Genomic DNA, 21,434 nt, shown 5'->3' on the forward strand with positions numbered 1-21,434 from the left:
TTAAGGAACCTCCATACTGTTCTCCATAGTGGCTGTATCAATTTACATTCCCACCAACAGTGCAAGAAGGTTCCCTTTTCTCTACACCCTCTCCAGCATTTATTGTTTGTAGACATTTTTTTTTTTTTTTTTTTTTTTTGCGGTACACAGGCCTCTCACTGCTGTGGCCTCTCCCGTTGCGGAGCACAGGCTCCAGACACGCAGGCTCAGTGGCCATGGCTCATGGGCCCAGCCGCTCCGCGGCAATGTGGAATCCTCCCAGACCGGGGCACGAACCCGCATCCCCTGCATCGGCAGGCGGACTCTCAACCACTGTGCCACCAGGGAAGCCCTGTTTGTAGACTTTTTGATGATGGCCATTCTGACTGGTGTGAGGTGATACCTCATTGTAGCTTTGATTTGCATTTCTCTAATGATTAGTGATGTTGAGCATCCTTTCATGTGTTTGTTGACAATCTGTATATCTTCTTTGGAGAAATGTCTATTTAGGTCTTCTGCCCATTTTTGGATTGGGTTGTTTTTTTGATATTGAGCTGCATGAGCTGCTTGTATATTTTGGAGATTAATCCTTTGTCAATTGCTTCATTTGCAAATATTTTCTCCCATTCGGAGGGTTGTCTTTTCGTCTTGTTTATGGTCTCCTTTGCTGGGCAAAAGCTTTTAAGTTTCATTAGATCCCATTTGTTTATTTTTGTTTTTATTTCCATTTCTCTAGGAGGTGGGTCAAAAAGGATCTTGCTGTGATTTATGTCATAGAGTGTTCTATGTTTTCCTCTAAGAGTTCTATAGTGTCTGGCCTTACATTTAAGTCTTTAATCCATTTTGAGTTTATTTTTGTGTATGGTGTTAGGGAGTGTTCTAATTTCATTCTTCTGCATGTAGCTGTCCAGTTTTCCCAGCACCACTCATTGAAGAGGCTGTCTTTTCTCCATTGTATATTCTTGCCTCCTTTGTCAAAAATAAGGTGACCATATGCGAGTGGGTTTATCTCTGGGCTTTATATCCTGTTCCATTGATCTATATTTCTGTTTTTGTGGCACTTAATTTTAAATGGTCTTCAAAGGGATGACATATTACTTTATAATGTAGTCAGCACCAGTATGTTACTTTGTGATTACTTCATTATTTTTATGTGAGAATATCTCTTCCCATTCTGAGATAAGTTTACTATTCACTTCCATTTTTCTCTTATTTTTTCTTTTCTTAAAATATTATACCTCCATTTAAATTATTTAAATTTAAATGTGAGATAATTGTGTACTGTTTTACATTAGTCAACTAACTTTTCAATGGTACTAGTTTAAAATCATCTATTATGTTTCTTCAAATGTTTAACAAAAAGAAAAACAAACAAAGCTTAAACTCTGTTTTATTCTTGTGTCTTGAGAAAGGGCAAATTGTTAACAAGTATATTGTGCTTTTGGAAAAAGAATTAGGGAAGTAGGCTAATGAGCAAATCAATATTTTAGTTTTATTACAATCAAATTAATTCTCTTTGTTGTTCTTATTATTCAGGATTTTCTGACCTGCTTTTGGGGTGTATTATTTGATTCTTTTCTCTTCCTTGTTTTACACAAATTATTGCAGAACAGATGCTGGCCTAACAAAGAGGTTAAGTAAGATACTCAAGTGTGAGTACACAACTTTAAATATCTACAGTAAAATTCATAATGAAAAATGACAAAAAGTAAAGCAAGTGTTCCTTTGATCAATAGAAATTTTGACCTTTAAGGCTTAAGATCATGATGCAGTAACCAAAATTGGTAACAATTACAAATTAAAAATCTTAAGTGCCCTCTCTCTCTCTCTCATACACAAACACACATACACAGACACTAAGACGCTCACACACCACATATAGAATCACAAAGAATTTGTGTTTACCTTATTTGGACCACACATAGTGCCACTCTTTACATAGGTATAATCATCTCGGAAGGTTATTGGTGTCGAATTTCTTAGATGTGCACTTAGACACACAATGCCTCCAAGGAAAGTATATTGAGTATCAAAATTTTTAAATGGCACTACTTCTGTACGTGTCCAGAGACAAACTAACTTTCCACAATAGATATCCCTGTAATATAACACAGAAAAAATTACCCATATGTCACTTAGCGACACAATATATTGTTTAAATAACAGTTCAAAACATGAGGATAATTCACAATGTTATTCAGAGCATAACACCAAAGCTATTCAGAACATACACCATCTTACTGGTGTGAGGTGATACCTCACTGTAGTTTCGATCTGCATTTCTCTAATGATTAGTGATGTTGAGCATCCTTTCATGTGTTTGTTGGCAGTCTGTATATCTTCTTTGGAGAAATGTCTGTTTAGGTCTTCTGCCCATTTTTGGATTGGGTTGTTTGTTTTTTTGATATTGAGCTGCATGAGCTGCTTGTAAATTTTGGAGATTAATCCTTTGTCAGTTGCTTCATTTGCAAATATTTCCTCCCATTCAGAGGATTCTCTTTTTGTCTTGTTTTCCTTTGCTGTGGAAAAGCTTTTAAGTTTCATTAGGTCCCATTTGTTTATTTTTGTTTTATTTCCATTTCTCTAGGAGGTGGGTCAAAAAGGATCTTGCTGTGATTTATGTCACAGAGTGTTCTGCCTATAATTTCCTCTAAGAGTTTTATAGTGCCTGGCCTTACATTTAGGTCTTTAATCCATTTTGAGTTTATTTTTGTGTATGATGTTAGGGAGTGTTCTAATGTCATTCTTTTACATGTAGCTGTCCAGTTTTTCCAGCACCACTTATTGAAGAGGCTGTCTTTTCTCCATTGTATATTCTTGCCTCCTTTATCAAAAATAAGGTGACGATATCACCTCACACCAGTCAAAGTGGCCATCTGCAAAAAATCTACAAACAATAAATGCTGGAGAGGGTGTGGAGAAAAGGGAACCCTCTTGCACTGTTGGTGGGAATGTAAATTGATACAGCCACTATGGAGAACAGTATGGAGGTTCCTTAAAAAACTAAAAATAGAACTACCATACCACCCAGCAATCCCACTATGGGGCATATACCCTGAGAAAACCATAATTCCAAAAGAGTCATGTACCAAAATGTTCATTGCAGCTCTATTTACAATAGCCAGGACATGGAAGCAACCTAAGTATCCATCAACAGATGAATGGATAAAGAAGATGTGGCACATACATACAATGGAATATTACTCAGCCATACAAAGAAATGAAACTGAGTTATTTGTAGTGAGGTGGATGGACCTAGGGTCTGTCATACAGAGTGAAGTAAGTCAGAAAGAGAAAAACAAATACTGCATGCTAACACATATATATGGAATCTAAAAAAAAAAAAATGGTTCTGAAGACCCTAGGGGCAGGACAGGAATAAAGATGCAGATGTAGAGAATGGACTTGAGGACACGGAGAGGTGAAAGGGTAAGCTGTGACAAAGTGAGCGAGTGGCATGGACATATATACACTACCAAATGTAAAATAGATAGCTAGTGGGAAGCAGCTGCATAGCACAGGGAGTTCAGCTCGGTGCTTTGTCACCACCTAAAGGGGTGGGATAGGGAGGATGGGAGGGAGACGCAAGAGGGAGGATATATGGGGATATATGTATATGTATAGCTGATTCATTTTGTTTTAAAGCAGAAACTAACACACCATTGTAAAGCAATTATACTCCAATAAAGATGTTAAAAGAAATTTTAAAAAAGAACATACACCATCTTACGAAGTGCACCATATAAATTTATCTTTATATACTATATTCATCTCTCATTTGTATTAAGTGATTCTTTGCAGTACACACACATACACACCCAGTGCATTTGGAAAATGTATATTTTTCTAAATACGCACCGATAATTACAAAAACGACCATAACAGTTTCCAAAGTCATCTGTATGCATATTCACTTCTTGTGAACATAGAGCAGAAGCCCCCTTCGAAACTGAAAATATAAATAAAGTTTTTAATTACCCATCTTAAAAAAAAAATTAAAAGCATGGTAAATTTATACAAAGGCATTGAGACAACGAAGCCCAGGCAGTGTCAGCTACTATAAATATTTGGTGCCATCTACTGGCTACGTATGAAGGAGAAACACTTAACTAAAAACTACCTACTCGAGAATAAAATTGTTATGATCGTCCAGAAACGATTAAGAAGTAAAACAATCATTTGCTCACTTATCTGTAATTCTAGTAGTCTACTCCATTTCCACCAATCACCTGAAACTTGACTAATATCCTATTCTTTTTGTCTCGTACTCACTAGATCTACTTTACCTCCTGACATAGGTCAAAGATGCTTTGTTTTGCAGTTTTATCTCCAAATTTAGATTTAAGCAATAATTATTATTATGGCTATAGGGTGCATTACTGACATAAGAAACAAATATAGCTTAAATATAAACCTCAGAAGAAAATACAACCATTACATTTTCCAAACAACTCCGCACACTGTTTATCTGTATCTTGGCATACTCCTTGATAGCAAAAGGCAGTCTTATTATTGCACAGTTCTAAATCAGCAGATTTCATATCAGGTACACAAAACTCAGCTATCCCATTGCAAAATTCTGGAAAATCACACATATCTGTGCTTTTCCTACATACATGTCCTCTTTCAGCTATCTGTGAGACAAAGAAAACCAAATATTTGTTTTTAAAGTAGTAAAACAAAATATACAAATTTAAATAGGAGGATTGTATTTGTAACTATCATTTCCATTATTAATACATTTGTAAGTATTTAAAGTTAAATTATGAATTTACTTAAAAGTTCTGCTGGAATAGATCAGAAAGAAGCCAAATGTCCATCAATGGATAAACAAATTGTCCTATGGACAATGGAATACGTTCAGCCACATAAAGGAATAGAGTCCTGGTTTATGCTACAAGGTGACTGAAACTTCAGAACACTGTATTTAGTGAAGAAAACCAGACACAAAGGTCACACATTGTATGGTTCTACCTATATGAAATGTCCAGAGTAGGTAAATCCCTAGAGGCAGAATGCAGATGGCTGGTTGCCAGGGACTGAGGGGAAGGGAGAAAGGAAGGCAAGTGCGTAATGGGTCGGGGTCTCCTGTTCGGATGAGGAACCTGCTATGGACCCAGGTCGAGGTGGTTGCACAACATTGTGAACGCACTAAATGCTACTGAATTGTTCACTTGAAAACGGTTAATTCTTTATCGTGTGATTTGCACTTCAATTTAAAACAATGGCTCTGGTGAAAGTTCTCATAGTTAAAATGCTCTGGTTATCCTGAATACTTACTTCAAGATAAATAGAAAATATTTGATATAAAACTACGTGTATTTGTTTTCCAGCTTTTGATTCTTGGGGACTAGTTAGTTGCACTCCTGAGATGTTTTAACTAACTCAGATGCCAGTCTTTGCCATGTTTCTAAAATGTTTCTTAATGGAAATCTTTATCCTTTTTGCATTTCAAGTAATTTTCCTTTCAGGACTAACTCCACTTCCACCATGAGGAGTTTACAGCTGACATGAAACTGCTGCTGACGCAGGATGATAATCGGAACCCTTCTCCCTAGACACAGTGGTGGGAATTTAACTTAGAACGTAGTGGTGGGTCGGGGTTTCTGCCTCTACCAGGGGTGGAGATGGATGTTGGGAAACAGAGGACCCCTCTGCTCTTCTGAAACATCACACACTATGGACTAGAAAAGCCAGGAACTTCAATGAGCTATCTGTACTGCCTACAGGAAAAGCGTGTTTGAGAACTGCCGGCAAAAAGGCAAGGATATCCAACAGATGTAGAATAAGAATCCTGTTGCTCCTGTTCCAAACAAAGATTCACCTGAGCACAAAGCTAGACTCAGCCTTACTTAAGCTTCATAAGTGTTTGATATTCTTTGCTTGGCTGTTGATCAAGATACAACTGACCCATAATAACTGGTGTTATGCAGTACCAATCACAGTTTCTTAAATTTCATATAGGAATGTCCGGGTACTGGCTAAAAACACATTAATCACTGTTACGTGTCAAAAAACAGCTGGTTAAACTATTGGTCTTCCATGTCTTTGCACTTGGACTTGTGTCCGTCTAAAATGAAAATTTATAAGAAAAAAACTGGATCAGATCACTAAATTGCAGACAAAAGTCAGTGGAAACTAGCTTAACTGGAAGTGGACACAGAAGAAAATAGAAAGCCGTTTAAGCTTATGGCCACCTGTAAGAGAGCAGAGTGTAAGGCACATGTCAGCCTTTAAATGACAGCAAAAGCCAAATTCTATGCTATAATACATAATAAAATTAATGTGAACTAACATAGGACATTTAGCTGTTACCCTGAAGCCCTCCCTAGTAACTTATACTATGAATTTTCATTCGACCAAATGTAGCAATTACCTCTGTTGTAAAGAATTATCCTTTGAGATGTAGGCAGAGGGCAATGGACTGTTTAGAAAAGTCTGACTGCTCAGTTCCAGTGATTTGGAGACAAAGACTAAGATGAGAGCTCTGGTGAAGGAAAAGGCAGCAAGGTTTATTGCTAAGAAGTGGAAACCCTAGGCTGGCCTCTACATTCATGTGCCTTGAAACAAATGACCATTGACTTTAAAAACTAGCCCACCGGGTGAAAAAGAACGCGCATAGAGCAAAGTAAAATGATGTCAGGAGAGATTTCATGGACAAAGAAAAAACAAACTTGGCAGCAAAAGCTCTCATTACTCAGTCTTTATGTTTGTCATAGACCCCTGAAAGTGACACAAAAAAGGTGAGTCGCTAAGATGTAGCAATCCCTAGAAAAGAGATTTTACCCTGCCTCCTATCAGGTGTGGCTATGAAGGAAAGTTGAATGGAAAACTTCCCAAGGGAAGTCAAGGGTTCAGTCAGTCACTTCCAGGGTCTTGCCAAAGCTAATCTTCACTATTAGATATGCTACATATTGCTGACTATTTTATATGGATTCCTTTTCTGCTACTTTCAGAATGAGGCGTTTTTATTTTTATTGTCTGTTTATTCAAATATTGCATGTCAAGTGTGTGTTGGGTGGCTTATTCATAATTTTGTCATAAGTCGTTCAATCATGAAGAGCTACATTCAGGCACGACCAAGAGGAACTCACAGCACCCAAATTATCTGGAATTGTTATTAAATGCAATAAGAGGATGGGTCTTGAGCAGAAATTGAAACAATACAGTAAGAGGCAGCACTACGAAAGAGGTTGAAAAAGATCTAAGGACCTTCTCTCAGTTCTGAAATTAACTGTGTATGAATCGAGTACATAAAGTAATATAATTTGAAACATGAGTAAAAATAAGAGCGGAAAACAAAAGCTACAAAATGCACCCACAAGAACACAAAAATTTCATGAAAGAAAATAAGGCAATATTTTGAAAACTTACCTGACAAGTTTTTCTGTCACAGCATGGTCCTGTACCACACTCTGCATCTCCAATCAGAACATGTTACAGCATCACAGCATTTTTTATGAGAGCATTGCTAAAAAGCAAATGCAATCAATTTAAATAAAAGGAATTTTCAATCAAATAAATCATTTTATTTATTGTCATAATATACTAAAGTATGTCTCTAAGTTAATTACAATCACAGTATAATTTTTACTTCTGTATCTATTTTTAACACCACTTAATATATATATCTGAACATAATATATTTTGATATAGAAAAAAAGATGGCAATGAAATTATTCACAATTCCATGCTCAAGAATTTGAACTGTTAAAAATGTAATGCAATTTATTTCAATCGTTGTGTTCATAAATATAGGAATTGTAAATTTTGAGACTTTTTTTCACTTACTACATCATAAGTAGTTACCCATCTTATCAAGTCTCTTCAAGATATCATTCTGTGAATATACAATAATTTTTGGATGTGACAAAATAGAGGTTTCTAAATTACAACAGCATATTATGTTGTAAATGACATTTCAAATAAATTTTTTGTCATTTTTTTAGCTCTAAGATTGTATATGAAAGATTGATTCTAGAAGTTATTAGGTCAAAGAATTTAAAAATATTAAAGGCTCTTCATAATATACACTATTTCCTTCTTTCTATATAGTTATCTATTCAGTGTAAGAGTGATGTTAAACAAGACTGATAATATTTTTAAATAAGTAAAGCTGTGACAAAGTGAGAGAGTGGCATGGACATACACTACCAAACGTAAAATAGATAGCTAGTGAGAAGCAGCCACATAGCACAGGGAGATCAGCTCAGTGCTTTGTGACCACCTAGAGGGGTGGGAGGGAGGGAGACACAAGAGGGAAGAGATATGGGAACATATGTGTATGTATAACTGATTCACTTTGTTATAAAGCAGAAACTAACACACCATTGTAAAGCAATTATACTCCAATAAAGATGTAAAAAAAAAAAAGACTCTTCTTGGCCTATCGAAATAAAAATTTAAAAAAATAATAAAATAAGTAAAGTGTATAGGCACAAATTACTAAGTGTTTATATCTGTTTCAATTTTATTAGTTTTATTATTAATGTGCTGAACATTTTACATATCTGCACAATCTGATTTATACTTTTATGCATACTTTTTGTTGAAGCAATCTTCTGTTTATTTCCTTTATTTGTAAGCACTTGCATATTAATGATGTTAACTCCTAGCCACTAATATACTTTACAGTGTTTTATAATTTGTCATGACAATTTATTTCTATTTTGGCAGTTTTTTAAAAAAAAATTTTGTTATTATGATATTGTGAAATCTGACAACTGCCAACTTTCTTTGGGATTTGTTCTAAAAGTTTATGTATAAAACTTTCCTCCACCCTAACCCCAGTAAGTATGTGAAGGTACAGTGTGTGTGTAAAAGTTTTGTTATATATATACATATATGTGTGTATATGTATTTTTATTTGACATTAAATATTTTGAATAGTATATTGTAAGTAACTATAATAATGTATCTTTTCCCTCAAAATTAAATTATCAGTTGTGTTTATAGAATAATAATTTATTCCTGATATTTTATTATACCTGGATACTCATATAATGTCCTATATAAAATTAAATATAATGTCTTCAATTACATCAGTTGCATATTATTAAAGTATATCCCAAATTCTATTACTATATAACACCTTGTAATATTTACAGGAATCAGATGATATTTTTTCTTTTTTAATTTTCATGTTTCATTATTAAGAAGAATGTGTTATGCTTCACAATATAAATATTTTAATGAAAACTATCAAGAGAATTTAGTGAAGATGGAAGATTAAACACATAGTAGACATTAACATTGGGGAAAATAAAACAAAAATCAATGACGTGAAAGGGAAATCTCTAACACCTAGAATCAAAGAGAAAGCCTACTACAGTGCAAAACATATCTGGACAATACTCAATGTATAATGGAAACCTAGACTAAATACAAGGCTTAGAAATTGGCCTTTTATGACATGTAGTTTAAAAATGGAATTCCATCATGGGACTGGAAGCGAGGACTTTGTAACATAGGTAACTGTGGTTTATCATTGAGAAATTTGAGAAATCAAAGAACATTCTTTTACTCCTAGCTGTCCAAACATTTTATCAAATGTTTCTTCAATATTTAATATCTTGTAATTTTTATCTCTCTGTTACTTTAATGATATATGTTGAAAAATACTGAAACATTTCTCTATTTCTGGAATAAACACCATAAGCATACTCTTTTTCAGATATTTATTGGTTATTTGATAATTTTGACTTAGGCATTTTGCAGGTATTTTCCAAAATATAAACCAGTCATTCAAAGTAATGCTAAGCTGACTACAGGAGGAATCAACAACTTTCATTATTTAATTTTATTTCTATATACTTGCAAAATGCACTGAAAATTGAATTTTTTAAAAAAAATATGCAATTTACAATAATATTAAAAAACATGAACTACTTAGGGTTAAATTTAAGTAATTACAGACACCTAAATAAATGGAACAATATACCTTGTTCATAGTTTGAAAATCACATTATGTATACTATTCAATTCTCCATAAATTCATCTTTAGATTTTTAAAAAAATTTCAAGAGTTTTTTTTTTTAGGGGGTGGGTAGAAATGGAAAAGTTGACTTAAAATTTTACATAGAAATATAAAGACCTAAAATAGCCAAATCTATCTTGAGAAAGAAGAAACTAAACATGAAGATACATTTTACCTGATTTTGTGCATTAGGATAAGGAGACTTGGTACTGGATAGATACGTAGATTATTGGAACACAAAGTATGTCATGAATGGTTTTTCAGTAAATGTACCAAGGTAATTCAATGGGGGAAGGACAGTCTCTTCAACAATTGAATACCTTGAGAAAAATATACCTTGATCCTTAACTTGCAAAGTGCTACAAATTACTCAAAATGGATCATACACATAAAAACTAAAATTTGTAGACTTCTAGAAGAACATTTACAAGGAAGCTTCAGAAATTTAGGATAGATAGGCTACAAGTAGCATAATATATCAAAGAAGAAAATTATAAACTGGACTTCATCAAATTAAAAACTTTGACTCTTTGAAAGATGTCATTAAGAAAACACAAAGCTAAGCCACATACTGGGAGAAAACCTGGCAAAGGCTTGTGTATAGTTTATATTAAGAATTCCTGTAAGTATATAATAAAAAGACAAACAACCCCATTAAACTTTGTAAAATAGTTGAACAGACATTTTAAAAAGGAAACATATGAATGCCCAATAATCACATGAAATACTGTCCCATATAATTAGTCATCAGGAAAATACAAACTAAAACTGCAATGAGATACCAGCACAAACTGAAATGACTAAAATGAAAAAGACTGGCAGTAACAAAAGTGGTGAGGATTCAGAACAACCGCCACTGTTATACATAGATGGATGGAATGCACAATATTACAACCATTTTGGAAAGCATTTTGACACTTTGTTATAAACTTAATAGTACAATGAATGTGTTGTGACAGAAATTAGAAGTTTAGATATTTATGGGATTGGCTTGGATGAGGTAAGGGAAAACTGTCTGTGGTAATGTAAACGTTCTACGTATTTTCCACATTTAATCAGGTATAGCATCACTCAAATTCAAAAACTCAGCAAGTCAGAAAGAAAATATAAATAAGTATAATGAAGGCCACCTAGACACATCATGAGTCTCTGTGCAGACAAGAAAAGACAAGGTCACAATGCCTTTGTGGATATAAAGGCAGATAGGTCGCATGGATCATCTGGCCAGGTATGATATGCAGAAGCAGACTTGTTCAGTAAAGTCTTCAGTGACAGTGAGGGCAAATGGTTTTTGACCACTGTTGTTGAGACTCCTGAAAGGTTCCATCAGTGGGAACTGATGGTCTTGCGACACGAAACAAAGTTTATTAGGCTTGCTGTTCACCCACCTATACTTTCAAGAAAATAAAAACTATTTCCCTTCTGCTGGTGGCCATAACTATAGATAGAAAAGTCCTGGTGATCAAGACCGGTTTAGTCACTCCAAAATTTACTGAGATATGTTCTTACAATGAGTAAGAAAAGAAAGAAATTAGAGATGTGCGTAGGCAAAAGCCTGATGAAGTCATAAAGTCTCATCCAAATAGCATATTATGGATCGATGTAAGTTCTGCTGGATATGAAGGCTTCAAAGTCACACAGCCACTTTCAGAACCAACCTCATGCTCTAAGCACCACTGGTCAATGAACACACTGTCTAATGACATGGATGTGGAGAAAGAGAATGTAAAGACCTATCGGGGCTTACTGCAGTAGGTCTTGTTAAAAGATAACCTGAGGCATATTAAAACTTTTAAGAGTTTATTTGAGCAAAAACTGATTCAAAATGGGCAGCATCCAATTTAACAGTTAGAAAGAAGCTCCACGGGACTTCCCTGGTGGTCCAGTGGTTAAGACTCTGCACTTCCACTGCAGGGGGCACGGGTTTGATCCCTGGTCAGGGGACTAAGATCCTGCATGCCACACGGCATGGCCAGAAAAGAAAAAAAAAGTAAAAAAAAAAAAAAAAAAGAAAGAAACGCTTAAGAGCTGTAAAATATGGAAGACTTTTATAGGCAGAAGGGAGTGGGAACAAGGAAGTTATACTGGCAAAAAGGTGGGCTGATTATTGCAAAGTTACTTTCCTTTAGGGGATGGCAGGGGTCTATCAGGCAGATTACCTAACTAGTGCTGGCCAGATGATTCCTGATTGACTGGTTTAAGATTCCATTTCTGGAAGAGCCAAAAGTGTAGTTAAGGTAAATCTCTCAGTTTGGTGATGTGAGGTTTAGCATAAGGGACTCCATTTGGGGCCTGGTGTCTTGTTTTCGTTTTTGTTTGTTTTTAATTCATTAATTAATTTATTTATTTGTGCTGTGTTGGGTCTTCGTTTCTGTGCGAGGGCTTTCTCTAGTTGCGGCAAGTGGGGGCCACTCTTCATCGCGGTGTGCGGGCCTCTCACTGTCGCGGTCTCTCTTGTTGTGGAGCACAGGCTCCAGACGCGCAGGCTCAGTAGTTGTGGCTCACGGGCCCAGTTGCTCCGCGGCATGTGGGATCTTCCCAGACCAGGGCTCGAGCCCGTGTCCCCTGCATTGGCAGGCAGATTCTCAACCGCTGTGCCACCAGGGATGACCCTGTTTCTTTTAACAGTCTTTACAGCTATAATAAAACAGTGGCCTATCCAAGATGAATTCTCATTTTCCAATACATACCCTTGAAATCCAGTGGGGCAAGCTACCTCTTCCCTTAGGTCCACTGTGACTCCATCTTGGATTTTAAATGAAGACTTGAGAGTGCCCAGATAATGAAATAGTGACCCAAATCAAATTAATCAGTTCATCCACACAGTGCAAACAGGCTATCAGAGACAACTGAACATACTCTTGTATCGCAGGAATAATCTTTGAAAAACTATTTAGGAACTGGGCAATAAACTACCCAGAATGGACACCTTGGCAAAAGCTAAATGTAATTTCCTGCAGGCCAAGGGACAGAAAAATCAATGGTTCAAGTCTGAGTCCTATGTTCATGTAGACATGGATATTAGGCCAGAGAGAATCTAATGCGGAAATTGTTTGTCTGCCCTTCGGAGAGAGTCTCTCTCACTACTGGGCTACAGAATAGCCATGGTACCCTAAGGTTTGGGCTGTGAGCAGGAATTATTCCTGGACACCATGTATTGACTATTGGCAGACTATCCTGTCTGACGTGATACCATTTGATTGGCATTCACCCCAAATGTTTGGTACCCACTCTGTACACAGATCTTAACCTCCTTCAACAATAAACAGGATAAGAATAAAGGGTTTCATCCACATGAAATGAAAGCCATATACACTGGTCAAGATGGATTGGAGAAGTGATGGTAACCAAGTTGTCAAGCCTTTCATCTATCCTGAGCACAGGCCATTATAGTACCAGGAAGTCCCCAGGGGTGAGATTGAAAGAATATTCTTACTAGATTTGGAAATGCTCTCAAATCACATACATTTCTGGTGGGTTCTTTAGGGCTAACACATACCCAAACAGTCATAAATAACAGATTTATGCTGAATAGATGATGGGGATAGATATTCTACAAAAATGTAACAGTTCTCTTGATTTTAAGGGACGCTCTCAATGTGGAAATGCTACGATTAAGACAGTGGAAGTAGGGATGAGTATATGACTAGAAGCCACATAGCTATCCTGGCCTATCTAGATTGTTATTGTGAAGCGGCACAAGATACAGTGGTAAGGAGAGGGGGAGAAAGGAATAGGAAGGGGAAAGGGAGCTGGTCAGAAGATCACTGTCTTGATCAAGGAGACAGCATATGCAAGGATACTCAAGAAAATCTGTCATCTTTTAACAGCCCTGCCTGGCCAGTAAAAGGTGGCTTATATAAGCTAAACATGGCAGTGGCTCCAATAGCAATGGCAGTTCCAGGTATGATGCAGTTACAGACCGAAGGCACTTGGTGTGTGGTGGTGGAAATTGTAGTAAAATCTTTCTTCAGTATCTCACTAGACCCAAAAGATCAAAATCAGCTTGCAAGTTTAGATACTGAAAACAATTTATAACACATCTATGTGTTCTGAGACACTTGGAATCCACTTATAATCCAAGACTGGGCTCCAAAACAAGACCTAGTGTTTCCAGCACTTGGGACCGAGGAAGACAGGCAAATGTGTCTTTTCTACCAGTTACAGTCAAGTGAGAAAAGGAAATCCAGGGCACACAGCCCAGGGCAATGGACATGGCCAGTCCTCACAAATACAGCATGTTAGCCCCTAATCTCCTCTCGAGGGTATTGTTTGACATTGACTGCAATAGACACCTTTCCAGATATGACACAGCAATTCCTCTGCACAGCAGACATGAATCATACTAATCAAGTACTCCTAAATGGATGATATTTACACATCTAGTCAGACAATGGTGCCACCTTGAAAGCCAAGGATACTCAGTACTGTGCGATTAGCTGGGGCAGGCCATGGACGTTCTATGGTCCACATCACGCACAAGCAGCTACAAGTAACTTTAGAGCCAGTTACATTTTCTGCAAATGTGTATGTCTGAGCTTATTAAACAATGAACTACCCTGGCCATTAGTTTGTTTTACGCCTTTTATATATTTTTGTTCTTTTGTTAGTCTTTATCATTGGATAAATTTGTTCTCAGGTCTCAGACGTGATGTATGTTGGTGATAAACTAAGAACTGCCTATATTCCTAAAGCGTTTCAAGGTTGTAAAATGTTGCAAACGAGAAAAAAAAAAGTACTGTCTGGCTAGAGGAAGTCACAGGTAATTAGAGTCTTATATTAAAGTACTGAGGTTTAAACGGAAGTGGAAACCATTGTTCCAGAGTGATTAACAAATCAACAATAATTAAAATAATTTTTGCCACTACTGGCCTTTAGCATATAGCACTAGATACTGCTAGTACTTTTCACTAGCAGTAAAAACTTCCATTCTGGGAAGCTGACGAAGTTCATTTCAATTTCATTAGGCAAGACTTAGAGCACCACTTTACTCTCCTCCCCACAATAATATGTCATCTCAGGATTATACCAAATCTGAAATATTATTATACCAGTGTGAAATATTATTGAATGTATAGGTATTCTGTCAAAATCATAACACTTTTAGAATGGTCTGCAACTGAGAAAATTTGCATCCCATGCTATTTAAGCATATATGACTAAAGACAGACTCTACAATCCAAATAATCCATCTATACTGACTTACAAAACAAGCAGTTACATTTCAATGGGGGTAGGTGGAGCTCAGCCAGAAGAATCATTGAAAGCTGTCCAGGATAAAAGGGAAAAAAACCCCGGCCACTGGGCACTGCAACTGATTAGGACCCCCTGTAACCGCAGGCATCTCTGATCACTTACACAGCTGATTTCATCCAATGGCCCTAAATTTCCTGATATCCACTGGCTCCTGGAATTTGGAACTAATGAACTTTATCCCATGGTTCAGTGAAGAACTTTTCCCGGGAAAGTTCCACTATAAACAGATTGGCCTCCGACACTGGTAAAGTCCACAAACAGGAAGCTGTACACCCATAAGAAACAGAAATAGCCCACCTACTCCTTTACCTAAACTACTAGGTCACTGAAGGTCCTCTCTGTAAGACTTGTCTCATGCCGAAAAAACTTAGTTTACTGAAGAATCAGCATACATCCTAGCCTTCCAGCATATTGGTGATAAATTCCTGATAATTCATACAAGTGAATGCGAATGAAATGACAGACAAATGTGTAAAAGACATGAAAAGACCATTCAACCATAGGAAAACCCAAAGTAAGTAAGATATCCTCAAAGTTATATATACATGTATACCTCATGACACAGCACCTTCACTTGTCGGTACACATACACCCTAGTGAAATGCAGGCACATGTGCAGCAGGAAACATGTGCAAGAAAATTCATAAATAAATGAGTCTTTACAGTCATAAATTGAAATAAACTTAAGTTTTCATTTCACAAATAATGCATAAATAAACTGAAATTTTCATAAACTCAATACTAAAAGCAATGAAAACAATTGGAATATAGCTACATTCAAAAGTTGATGGATGTTCCAAGTACAATACTGGGTGAAAGACCAAGTTACAAATGACACAAATCATATGATTGCCAATTATATAATAGTAGAACACAGTTAATCAAACTATATTGTATAAAGATGGGAAAATAGGAGGTAAAACTAAAACTATGATGACAAGAAAGTACTGAAATGATACCTTTAAATTCTAAATGATGATTGGGAAAAGGAGGCATATTGAGAGTGGACACACAAAGAAATTCTTTGGCAGAGGTAAGGGTTGTTTTGACCTTAGTGCAAAGTATTCAGGTGCTTGTTAAGTATCTATGTATTACACTCTTCATCCATATTTCCTGTATATATTTCATATATATTATATATCACAGTGAAATAATGGAATGGTATAAATATTTACTGCTAAACAAAAGTGGGCAGAGTTTACTATAGAGAGAACTGTACTAAAATATATTTTAAAGAAAATTATAATTAAATGGGAGATTATTTCTGAAAGAAACTTCGACATACAAAAACACTGATAAAAAGGAATGGAGGGCTTCCCTCGTGGCGCAGTGGTTGGGAGTCCGCCTGCCGATGCAGGGGACATGGGTTCATGCCCCGGTCTGGGAGGATCCCACGTGCCGCGGAGCGGCTGGGCCCGTGAGCCATGGCCGCTGGGCCTGCGCGTCCGGAGCCTGTGCTCCGTAACGGGAGAGGCCGCAACGGTGAGAGGCCCGCGTACCGCAAAAGAAAAAGAAAAAAAAAAAAAAAAAAAAGGAATGGAAGGTAAAATAAAGCAACTATTTTCTGAATAAATTCTTCATAGTACTTTCTAATGTAAAGAAATGAAATATTTTACAAGAGTATTTTACAAGAAAGTTAATTGGGTTGTAAACACTGTGATCTGGGAAGAAGGTGGCCCAGATAGATGTTTACCATTAAACATCTATGGTAAAAATACAAAGATAATCACTAAAGGAAAATAAACAGTACATATAGACTAAATCACTAAAAGAAATACTGGAAGAAAGGAAAACAAACAGATTCAACAAAAATTCAGTTAAGAACAAATGTGGCAAATTGAATATAGAAAATATAAAAATTTTGAGACAACTAAAATTATAAAAATATGCAATCTAGAGGAGCATAAGAAAATTAAATGTAATGAGGTATCCTGGAAAAGATCCTGGGACAGAAAAATGCCATTAGGTAAAAACAAAGGAAATCTGAATAAACTATGGACTTTAGTTAATTTAAAAATATGTAAAAGTATTAATCACAATAATATTTGAGTTAATCTTATAAATCAAGGACAGACTGAATAATAAATTAAAACCTAAGGTAAATACTGAACCTAATAGTAAAGAAAACCTAAATGAGAATAGAGAAATATCAGGGAAATACTGATTTAAGGAAGCTAGTGTGTGCATAGATATAGACATAAAATATGTATACAGATATACAGATATATACCAGACCAAATAGACATTAAAACAGAAATCAACATTAGAAATAAAGAGATTCAGTATTTGAAGGTAAAGTATTAAATTTCTAGGAAGGTGCAACAATTGTAAATAAATTTACACCATATAAAAGAAATACAAAATATATAAAATATGAATTGAGTAAATGATAATGAGAATTAGGCAAATCCAACTGTATAGTTGGAGATATCAATATTATTTCTCGAGTGCTGAGAGTTCAGGCAAACAAAATTAGTAAAAATATACAGAAGATTTGAGTCATTCACTTAAAAATTATAATGCAATCAGATTATACAGATTTTAGCTCCTAACAATTAGAGCTTACATCTCAGCAAGCAAATATGAAACATTAAAATAATCATCGCACGAGTATATGAAGGCAACAACAACAAAATGCAATGATTAGCTATCTTACCAAGCACAAATGAAAAACAAGAAGACAAATAGCAAACAGCTAAATATAACAACAAACCAAGGATTGTGATTAACCCAATTCTGCGAAACGAAGTTAAAATAAATGAGGCTCTATACATGCAAGAACTGGAAGTAGGAGACAAGGAGGTAAACAACAGCATACATTTAATAACTCAGTGATCCAATTCAGGCACTTTGGAGGAATTCAGGGATGATTTAGGTGATAATTATACTACTGTTGGAACTGATGTTTATGATACAGAAAGGTGGGTAATGTTTACACAACAAGGAAAATCTACTTCTTTAACCACACTGCACTTACCCCAAACATAAATTCTTCAAATGTTTCAAATTCAGGATGAGCCAGTTATCATATGCCTTGTATCTCCCCATCTTAGCTATTTGATAAAATGGTGCAACATTAAAAAAAAAAGCTCTCCCACTTATATCACAACTATATTTATAAGACTACATGAGGAACACAGAAACAAATCTTTAGATAAGCTATTAATGTTTCTCACCAACCTCTGGCCCACCACAATCACATTGCTCTGGCGGTTCCAAAACTCCATTGCCACAAACTGAAACTCTTCCTTGTGGAACCACTTTTGAAACTGTTCGATTCTGAAGACATTCAAATTCAGGCTGTGAAGCTGTATGTTTGAATTCATCCATGCTGCAACTGCTGAAAAACTTTACACCACGGGAACGTCTGAAATTAAATTATATTCCTCAGTTAAAAGGAATAAAATCAGTATCAAAGTAATACTCCTTCAATAATGTACTATGAATTCTGTACTACTTCATTTAGAGAATAGCCAAAACGGGAGACTGCTTTATTTTTAATACAATTAGTAATGCAAGAATAAGTTCATTTCTATTATAATTCAATATAACAGACATCTAATAATTATAATAATATAAATAATAATAAAATATAATAATTATTATATTGGGTATTATTAAATTATATTATATTATTATATTATATATTATTATACAATTATTATAATTATGATGGTGTTGTCAATAATAATGAAAATAGTAAATAGTAAGACATACTTAAACAGAGCTTTTTGTGTGCCAAGCACTATTTTGTTTAATATATTCTAAATCATGTAACCTTAACATCCTCTACTTAAGAAAATGAAACATACTAGGAATAATATGGAAAAATGAAGGAATAAACAATGGTGGACTGTGTTAATTAAAAGTCAGAATTATTTGTACTTTGGTAACAAAATTAATTAATTAAAATATCTCAACACTGAGTATATAGAATGTATAAACCCTAGATTCTTTTTATTTTGATATTTTTATATTTCTAAGTGCACTGTTTAATGGGCTTTTGTTTAAATTTGTAACAATCTCTATGAGATTAGAGAAATGATACAAAAGTACGAAAACCAAATTTTGTTTCCTGAAATGGTTGAGTAAGTTGCCAACGGGAGATCCTGACTACTCTAAATATTTTAATGTATAACTCTTACACAGTAATGAATTCTCTGAAATCACACCTTCAATATCAGGAAATAATGATACGGTGCTAAAATCTAATCCTCACATCACATTCAAATTTCCCCTTCATCACAGTATTGGCACTTTATAGCAAAAGGATCCAGTTCAAAATCAACCACTGCATTTAGTTCTCATGTCTCCTTAGCTTAGTTGATTACAGTTTTTGTTGAATTTCATGACAGTGAAACGTTTTATAATTACAGGCTGATTATTTGGTAAAATGTCCCTCAATTTGGGTTTATGAAATGTTTCCCCATAGTTAGACTGAGGTTATGCATCTTGGCAACCTCATCACAGAAGTGTTGCTGACTGTCTGCTCCATTGCATCCTAACAGACAGCACATGATTTCAACTTGTTATATTTTTGGTAAAAGTCACTTTGATCAGTTGATTAAGGTGTGTCTGCCAGTCTTCACTCTAACATTTCTTTCCTTTCTTATCACTTAATAATTATTTGAAGAGAAGTTTTATGTAAAATCTCAGTTCTAATCACATTTTCAATTCATTCATGTATTTACATGAATATGGAATCATATCTTCCTATTACACTCAGTGGGTTATAATCCATTACAAACATTACAAATGACTTTCAAATTGTCCCAGATTTGCCTATGGGGAGCCCCTTTCAAACTGCTTTGTGTCCCTGTGACAAATCTCCATAATTCTTTGAACGCCTCCTTATACTCTGACACAAATGTTCCAGGCTTGTTTGCTTTTGTCTGTCGTAGCCCTGGAATCAGGTATATGATGTCTCCAACTTTGTTCTTCTTTCTCAAGATTGCTATGGCTATTCAGGGTCTTTTGCTATCAAGAACTGCCTGTTTGTTATAGCTCCAGGAAACCCAGGAGCACAAGCTCCCCTGCCACTAGGGCTACATGATCAACAGGTGTCTCCAGGCAGCAGCCACAAAAAATAGTGCACCAGGCACCTGTAGAAGCTCCTCTATGGAAGACACTGGCACTCTAGGGTACAGCAGATAGAGAGTCCAGTGATAGCACTCGCCTTCTGCGGTCTCTGGAAAGGATCACAGTCAGTTGTTGGATTTGTGTTTAACTAGAAACCTGATTCTCATGCAGCAGTTATGAAGGTAAGCTAAAAGACTTCTTTCACAGAAAGACTGCAATTCTGGTTCTAGGGTCTGTTTGCTGTGCCATGCAGGTGGCAACCAGCTGAAACACTTTCTCTGTGGGTTACCGTCCTGGGGTACCCACACGCATAAGTCCTGCTGGCCACCGAGCCAGGTGGTCTACACATGTTCCCTGGCAGCAGCAACAAAATTCAGGGCGCCAGACAAGGTTGTAAGGTCCTTTCTGAGAGACGCTGAGGAGCTGGAGCAAGGAAGGGGGAGGGTGAACAGTTATGCCCACTGGCCTCTGCTTGTTGAGAGAATCACCGTTGGCCCCAAGATGTGAGCCAAACAGTCAGCATGCCCTTCAGGCAGAAGCTCCTGGACAAGTAAATGGGCCACTTTCACAGAAAATCTGGGGTGTGTTTCAGTCTGCTACCCGTGCAGTGCCCTGGCGTGACAGCTCGCCATGAACTACCTCTCCAATCGTTACTGTTACAGTCACAGGGGACCCAGGAACGCAAGTCCCTCTGGGCACCAGAGCTGGGCCATCAGGGGGTGTCTCCTGGGCAGCAGCCACAGAAACTAAAGCAGCAGAAGCCTGTACAAACTCCCCTCCTGGAGATACTGGTTCTCTGGAACATGGCAGATGGAGGCCTTGAAGATAGTTCCCATCCTCCAAGGCCTCTGAAAAAGATTACAGTGTGACTTTAGACATGGGTTTCATTAGAAGCCTGCCCCTCAGGCCACAGCTATGAAGATAAGCTAATAGGCCTCTTTCACAGAAAGATTGGGTTCCTAGGACTGTGGCCTCTCGCTGCGACCTGGGGGTCGTAGCTGTTTAAGAAAACTTTTTCCATTGTTTACAGTTTTGTGGGACCTGTGAGCTTAAACCCAGCTGGCCACCAGAGCCCAGTGATCTAGAGGTGGCAACCTGTGGGTGGCAACCGCAAAAACTGGGGTGCCAGGGGACGGTGCAAGCT

At 36.4% G+C, this 21,434-nt stretch overlaps 1 protein-coding gene across 1 annotated transcript in view; it reads right to left on the bottom strand.

The window, feature by feature from the left end:
* Nucleotides 1-21,434, bottom strand: part of LOC309838961 (A disintegrin and metallopeptidase domain 3-like) — a gene marked incomplete at both ends in the record, with an annotated part of 103,262 nt that overhangs the window by 18,128 nt on the left and 63,700 nt on the right. Inside the window, 6 exon segments of the mRNA XM_082680413.1 lie at nucleotides 1,885-2,077; nucleotides 3,838-3,928; nucleotides 4,418-4,613; nucleotides 7,354-7,411; nucleotides 7,413-7,450; nucleotides 18,392-18,578. Coding sequence (XP_082536539.1) covers nucleotides 1,885-2,077; nucleotides 3,838-3,928; nucleotides 4,418-4,613; nucleotides 7,354-7,411; nucleotides 7,413-7,450; nucleotides 18,392-18,578 — 763 coding nt within the window.

This window comes from Grampus griseus (assembly GCF_964374135.1).
Source record: "Grampus griseus genome assembly, chromosome: 21".
NCBI classification, from domain to species: Eukaryota; Metazoa; Chordata; class Mammalia; order Artiodactyla; family Delphinidae; genus Grampus; species Grampus griseus.